Source organism: Balaenoptera borealis (assembly GCF_965194805.1).
Source record: "Balaenoptera borealis genome assembly, chromosome: 3".
Taxonomy (NCBI): Eukaryota; Metazoa; Chordata; class Mammalia; order Artiodactyla; family Balaenopteridae; genus Balaenoptera; species Balaenoptera borealis.
The window spans coordinates 131379084-131385982 of record NC_138866.1 but is presented as its reverse complement, the minus strand read 5'-3'; the positions used below and the strand labels follow the sequence as shown (position 1 = coordinate 131385982).

General features: G+C 54.1%; 1 protein-coding gene across 3 annotated transcripts in view; it reads left to right on the top strand.

The window, feature by feature from the left end:
• The first annotated feature begins 4325 nt into the window (after nt 1-4325).
• ATP10A (ATPase phospholipid transporting 10A (putative)) overlaps nt 4326-6899 on the top strand; it is a 179254-nt gene continuing 176680 nt past the window's right edge. For 2 of the 3 annotated variants that reach the window (XM_082385136.1, XM_082385135.1), the window contains exon 1: nt 4326-6047. In XM_082385136.1, the coding sequence (XP_082241262.1) occupies nt 5587-6047 (461 nt within the window). In that variant the 5' untranslated portion in view covers nt 4326-5586. The remainder of the gene's footprint in view (nt 6048-6899) is intronic. The other variant, XM_082385134.1, reaches the window with a different exon arrangement.

Below are 6899 nucleotides of genomic sequence, written 5' to 3'. Positions count from 1 at the left end.
GGTTCTTCAGTTACTTCTTCTTCCTCTTGTTTCTCTGTGTCCTTTCTCTGGGCCCCCAAATCCATCAGGTCTTCATTAGTAAGCTCCTCATGTTGCACAGCAAGGAGTTCAATGAAGTCGTCCTCTTGCAGATCTAGCTCCAGCTTCTCGCTGAGGGTCACTAAGTTGCTGAAGACCTGTTTGAACTCCTCATCCACTTTCTCAAATCCATGAAAATCATGAACAAATTGCAGGCAAGGTTCTTCCAAACCCCATTCATGGTGACGGCCATAACCTCACGCCAAGCAAAGTCAATGTTTTTTATGGCCTTGTAGATATTATAGTCCTTCCAAAATTGTCACAAGGTTGTTCCTGATTCGTCACTCACCTTTACTGTCTGATGAAAAGTGTGACATAAACAATATTTCTTGAAAGTCGCTGTAAGTCCCTGGTGCATAGTTTGGATGAGCGATGCAGTATTTGATGGCAGATGCACTACTTTGATGTTGGGATGAAAGTCGTCCATGAATGGGGGGTGGCCCAGAGCGTTGTCAAGCAGCAAAAGAATGTTGAATGGGACATCCTTCTCCAAGCAATATTTCTCTACCTCCAGCATAAAGTGGTGGAAAAACCAATGTACACCAGACACATGAACTAACTTACATGATTGGACACGTGAACACATGTTCGCACCTTTGAAAGTTTGCAACTTAAGGTCTCTATGTAAGGGACATATTGTACCTGGAAGACATACTTCCAATTTTTCTACTGTCTATCCATTGCCTGTGTCTAAGCCACCTCCTATTTAGTACACTGCCTTGGTTGCTCCCACTGGGCTCCAAGTCCATCTTCCATCTTTTAAAAGGGAAAATCAGATTCTTTTATCTCATGCCTTTGCTTGGGGCAGTCCGTGGCTTCCTGTTGCCCTTGGAACGAATCCAGAGAGGCCTGTCCCTTCCAAAGGCAGGTGAAGCCCTGCACGCTGGCCCCTGTGCCCCAATCTCACTCCCAGCCATGCTGTCCTCCACCCACATCCTGCTCTTTGACCCCCGACTGACATCTCTGGCTGGGCCTCCCTGCTGAGCTGGGATGTGTGCACCTGTGCACCCCTGCCTCCTGCACCTCGGCTCTTGGGCCCGGTGCCCACCTGCAGCACCCTCCCCCCGTCCCCCACACTGTCCTGCCTCAGCAACTCAAGTTTTTAGCTATACATCCTCAACTCCCTTCTTTCTTTCAGACACCACGCCCAGGCCACCAGCAGATTCTGCTTGCTTGAGTAGCCGCGTTCCAGCCTCCACCATGGCCACCCCGGCCTGAGCCACCGTCCCCTGTCCAGGGTCACTGCAATGGCTTCTGACGGCCTCTCTCTGCTGCTCTCACTCCTCTGCATTCTATTCACACAACAGCCGATGATCTTTTTCTTTTTATATAAATTTATTTTATTTTTATTTATTTATTATTTTTGGCTGTGTTGGATCTTCGTTGCTGCACATGGGCTTTCTCCAGTTGCGGCGAGCGGGAGCTACTCTTCGTTGCGGTGTGCGGGCTTCATATTGTGGTGGCTTCTCTTGTTGCGGAGCACGGGCTCTAGAGAGTGTGGGCTTCAGTAGTTGTGGCGCGTGGGCTCAGTAGTTGTGGCTAGTGGGCTCTAGAGCACAGGCTCAGTAGTTGTGGCGCACGGGCTTAGTTGCTCTGTGGCATGTGGGATCTTCCCAGACCAGGGATCGAACCCATGTCCCCTGCATTGGCAGGTGGATTCTTAACCACTGCACCACCAGGGAAGCCCCAGCTGATGATCTTTGAAAGCCTGAGTCCAGTCACGTGAGTCCTCCACCCAAACCCCTCCTAGCTTCCCCTCTCACTCAGCTAAAAGCCAAAATGATCTCCGTGATCCTCCAGGCCCTCCAAGAGCCCACCCTGGGGCCCTAGTCACCTAGCCCATCTTCTGGGCCCGGAACCCCACCCTCTCCTGCACTTGGCGTTTCTTCTCCCAGACATCTGTGTAGCTTGTTTCCTTAGCCTCTGCTCAGGGCTGCCTAGGAGAGGCCCACTCCGACAGCCCTAGCTACAGTAAGCCAAGCACACCCCTCCCTGCCGGGTTGCCTGTGCCCCTCCATTTCCTGTGCCCGCCTTGTTGGAATTCCCACAGGAGAACACAGTGTTCCAGAGAGCAGGGACTTAGTGGTGTTCCCAGAGTGTCCTGTTTAGTGGCTGCCTTTGTTATGGGACACCGATTCCAATATGTGTGTGTGGGAATTCACCAGCTGGTGTCCTACAGTTCAACTCAATTATGACACTATCTACCTGACAAGAGCATCTGATCCCCCAGGGTAAGGGCTCAGTCTCACAAGACTGCTCCCACTTCAGGAGACAATCACAAGTTCAGGTTTGTCAGCTGTGCTTCTGACAATAGATCAGCTATAGATTCTGGCTATAGACTGGAGTTTCCCAAAGACCCCCCTTCCTTGAGTTTGACTGATTTGCTAGAGTGGTTCACAGAACTCAGGAAAACATTTTACTAACTAGATTACCAGTTTATCGTAATAGGATATAACTCAGGAACAGCCAGATGGAAGAGGTGCACAGGGCAAGGTGCGGGGAAAGCACAGAGTATCCATGCCCTTTGTGAGCCCTCGACACTCCCAGAATCTCCACATGATCACCACCTTAGAAGCTCTCCAAACACAGTCCTTTGGGTTTTTATGGAGGCTTCATTACATAAAAGTGATTAAAACCTTTGATTAATGGTAATTGATTCAACCCCCCTGCTCCCTCCCCTCCCCAGAGGTCAGAGGGCTGAAAGTTCCAAACTTCTAATCACTTAGATGGTTCCCTGGCAATTGCCCCCATCCTTAGGGGCTTTCTAAAAGTCACTTCATTAACATAAACCCAGGTGTGGTTGAAAGGGGTTTGCTATGAATATCAAGGCACCTTTATAGCTCTTATCACTTAGGAAATTCCAAGGGATTAGGAGCTCTGTGCCAGAAACCAGAAATGGAGACAAAGACCAAATATATATTTCTTATTATAGATCACAATATCACACTGCCTCTTCTACTAGAATGTTAGATCCGTGAGACAATTCTAATGAAAGAGACTTGCCCGGGGGTCAGCAGCAGGGCCTCCTTAGAACTCAGGGGTCCAGACGGCCAGCCTGGGAGTCCATCCAAGCCTGGTCCTGGCCCAGCTAAGAGTCTGAGAGTTTGGCTGACAGAAGACATCCAAACCCAAAACCCCTGCAGAGCAGTTAAGAGAGGTTTACATACCACTACACATATGTCAGAATAGAAGTAATTCCATGAGGTTCAATGGATCATGCGGTGTGGAAAACTTCGAGGCCAGATGAACTAGGCCTTAGTGGAAATACTGAATTTGGATTGGTGAAGAGCAGGTGGGGAGAGGTTCCCCGCTTAGGGAGCAGTGTGACTCACAGAATCTTGGAACCTTAGAGCGGAACATAGATGGGAACGAACAAGGACTGTTCTGAGAAGGGTAAGGAGACCTCTCCCTTGGGGCTGGTGGGGAGGAGGGCGGGGCAGAGTTAAATTAGCAAGTTGGTGCCTGTTCCCTGAGGGTCTCAAGGGATCTTTGCCTGAGGAGCCAGCCTTTGACTTTGTAAGCAACAGGGGACTCCTGTAAGCTCCCGGGTAAGGAAATGAATTGAAGTAGTCAAGGAAGTCAAGTAATCGCTTTGGCCACCTGGGGACTGGTTGTAGCTGGGAGACTGGAAGGCAGGGAGACCCACCCAGAGGCTCTGGGGCAACCCTGGGGATACTGTAGGGATGGGAAATGGAGGGAACCAGCAGGCCCTGGGACCTCGCTGGGTTGGGGGATAGAGGAAAATGTGGATCCATGAGTTAGTCCCTGGAGACCAGGGAAATTGTGGTCCTTTGTGGGCTGTTAATACTCAATTTGGGATGCCACTGGTCCACTGTGAGATCTGATTTCTTTCCCTGAAAATGCAGGCACTTCAGTCAAAATTTTCTCTGATTTGGGCCTCCACACATCAATATGGTACCCCCAGGAATGGTGGAAGGAAACAGGCTTGATCGATGACATGGATCATTTTCTTAGTACCTGTCACTCTACCCTCCTCAAGCTGGATTCTAGTAAATATTGTGGTCCATGGCAAGGTTCCCTGTAGAGATGTGAGCCCCTGGCCTGGCTGGATGGGGTGTAAGCCAGGGTATGGGAGGTGAGGACCATCCTGAGAGAGCGTCATGGGGAAGAGGTAAGTGATTTGAGCAAAGCCAGGGAAGTGACTTGTCAGCAGGCACCTGAGGGAGGAACTCAGGTCAGCAGAGGCTGCTGAGGTGGTCCCTTGGGAGATGATAGTGTCCCAATGCAGTAAGAGAAATGAGGGGCTGGCCTGAAGGAGGAGGAGGAGGCCAGCAGCTCCCCAAATCCAGATAGGCAGTACCCGAAAGTGCTCCTCTCACCCAAATTCCCAGCCATGGTCTCCTGGGCAGGAAATCCCTTCTTCTCACATCTGTACTTCTAAAGTGGCCAAACTGTCACCGCTGGCTGTAGTACATCCGGAGACGAGTCTTACTGTCCCCACTTGGGACTCCCCATACCTTCTGCCATGCCCAGCCTCTGCCCACCCTTCACACACTGCTCTCTCTGATTCCCTGTGAATACTGAGGGGAGCCCTTTGCACCAACAGACACTTCTGCCACACCCTCCTGGGCCCCTCCTTCCCCTTCCAACAACCATCTTCAACGCCCTGTCACCGTCTGGGTCATAGAGGCCACTTCAGAACCAGAGCACACAAGGTATATTTTGGCCCTCAGGGTTTACCAGAGAGAAAAATAGACGGAAATAGAGCAAACCAAAGCCTGCCTTTGCTTAGCGAAATATTCCTCCCTTCAATTAAGGGGAAAAAAAGAAAAAAAAAATTCCTATTTAGGGAAGTAAGGAAAGGCAGTGATGATCATGAAAGTTCAAAGTCTAGTTCAGCCAAGAAGTGAATCTGAAAGGGCAGGGTAAGGAAGAGTGTAGAGGCAACGAAGAATCCTCTTGGGGTCCCAGGAGCAGATGTCCTTGGTAAATAAGACATAAAAATCGGAGCATTGGTATGCCCTGGTTCATTTGAATTTTGATTCCAGTTGATTCCAGGAGGCTCGTAGCCTCCTGCACGGACTCGGGAAGAGCCCGCCAGCCTAGGGGGGCTGCTGTCCTTTCCTCCCACACTCTGCCGCCTCCTCTCTCCTCCGGTGGCGGGGCGCGTTTGCAATGTGCTGGGACCGAACTGATGCTTCTGGGAAACGAAACTAAGCCGCTCTAAAGTTTCCAGCTCGGCTTTTTGTTTCCCGCTCTCCGCGGTGTCCCACGCTGGGCGCGGCGCGGGGCGGGGCCGGGAGCCGCCGGGGCGGAAAGGCCTGGGAGGGTGCGAGGACAAGGGGTCTCTGTGCGGCGCCCGGCCCCGACGGCGGGGGGGCGGTCTGGGCTGGGCTGGGCTGGGCGGGGCGGCCGCTAACCGCGTCTCTGTGCGTCCCGCAGGCGGGGAGCCCGCGCCGCCGCGCCGGGCAGCCGGCGATGATCACCTAGGAGGCTGGCGCGGGCGGGCGCGAGCGGCGGAGGAGCCGGGCGCGGCGACACGCGGCCATGGAGCGGGAGCCGGCGGCGGCTGAGGAGCCCGGGCCCCCGGGACGGCGGCGGCGGCGGCGGCGCAGGGAGGTCAGGACGCGCACGGTGCGCTCCAACCTGCTGCCACCCCCGGGCGCCGAAGACCCCGCGGCGAGCGCGGCCAAGGGCGCGCGGCGGCGGCGGCGGTGCGGGGGCTCCCAGCACCTGTCCGACAACCGGCTCAAGACCACCAAGTACACTCTGCTGTCCTTCCTGCCCAAGAACCTGTTCGAGCAGTTCCATCGCCTGGCCAACGTGTACTTCGTCTTCATCGCGCTGCTCAACTTCGTGCCGGCCGTGAACGCCTTTCAGCCCGGCCTGGCACTGGCGCCTGTGCTCTTCATCCTGGCGGTCACGGCCTTCAAGGACCTGTGGGAGGACTACAGCCGTCACCGCTCCGACCAAGAGATCAACCACCTGGGCTGCCTCGTCTTCAGCAGGTGAGCGGAGCGGGCGGGGCGGCGCTGGGTCCGCGCAGGGCCGGGGCGCTCTCGGAAACTTGGCGTTGGGCGCGGCGTGAGTGGCACGGGGTGGGGAGGCCCGGAGAGAGCGGCTCAACTCTGGGCGGAGGGCCGGGCCTCGAGGGGCCGGGGGCCGAGCCGGGACTCTGCGACTCGGGTCGCGGAGAACAAGAAACCGTAGATGTCGGGGTGCAGGGGTACCCTGTCCTTGATTGTCACTCAGACGCCGCTTCTGAGCCTAGGGATCCCAGGGCTGGAATCCAGAGGCAGCTGGGCGTCCTCATTCCCAGCCGCTCCTGCCTTATAAGTAAAAAGGAGGGAAATCTATTCCCGGGCGCCCCAGCCTGAAGTCCCAGCCTCAATCTTCAGCCAGGCTCCAAGCACCAGGATGTTGAACGACTTTAACAACCTAGACAGGAATGAATGTAAAGCTCGGTCTTAGATAACATTTCGTCTTGGGGCAACAGAGTGAAACTGCCGCCAAGTTCTGACATGCCAGGCAGAGACCAGTTAAAAGGGCAGGAGTAGTAACAGCGGCGTCCATCCATTGACGTGAGCTGTGAGCAGGCCACCCAGCTAGGTGCCATCCCATAGTTGACTGTTCAGTTTTTAAAAAATTAACCCCAGTTTCCAGATGGAAAGACTGAGGCTTTGAGGGGTTTTTCAAGTCCTGTCCACAGTTAGTACCAAGGAATGTACTTCCTCTGGGCTCCTCCTGCTCCTTCTCTCTCCCTGCACCTCTCTAAAGTTTTGGATCATCAGGCGGGACCTGTCTGGGATGCTTCTGTCTCTTCTCTCTTTACACTCCCCACCCCAAGAGAGCCACTTGGC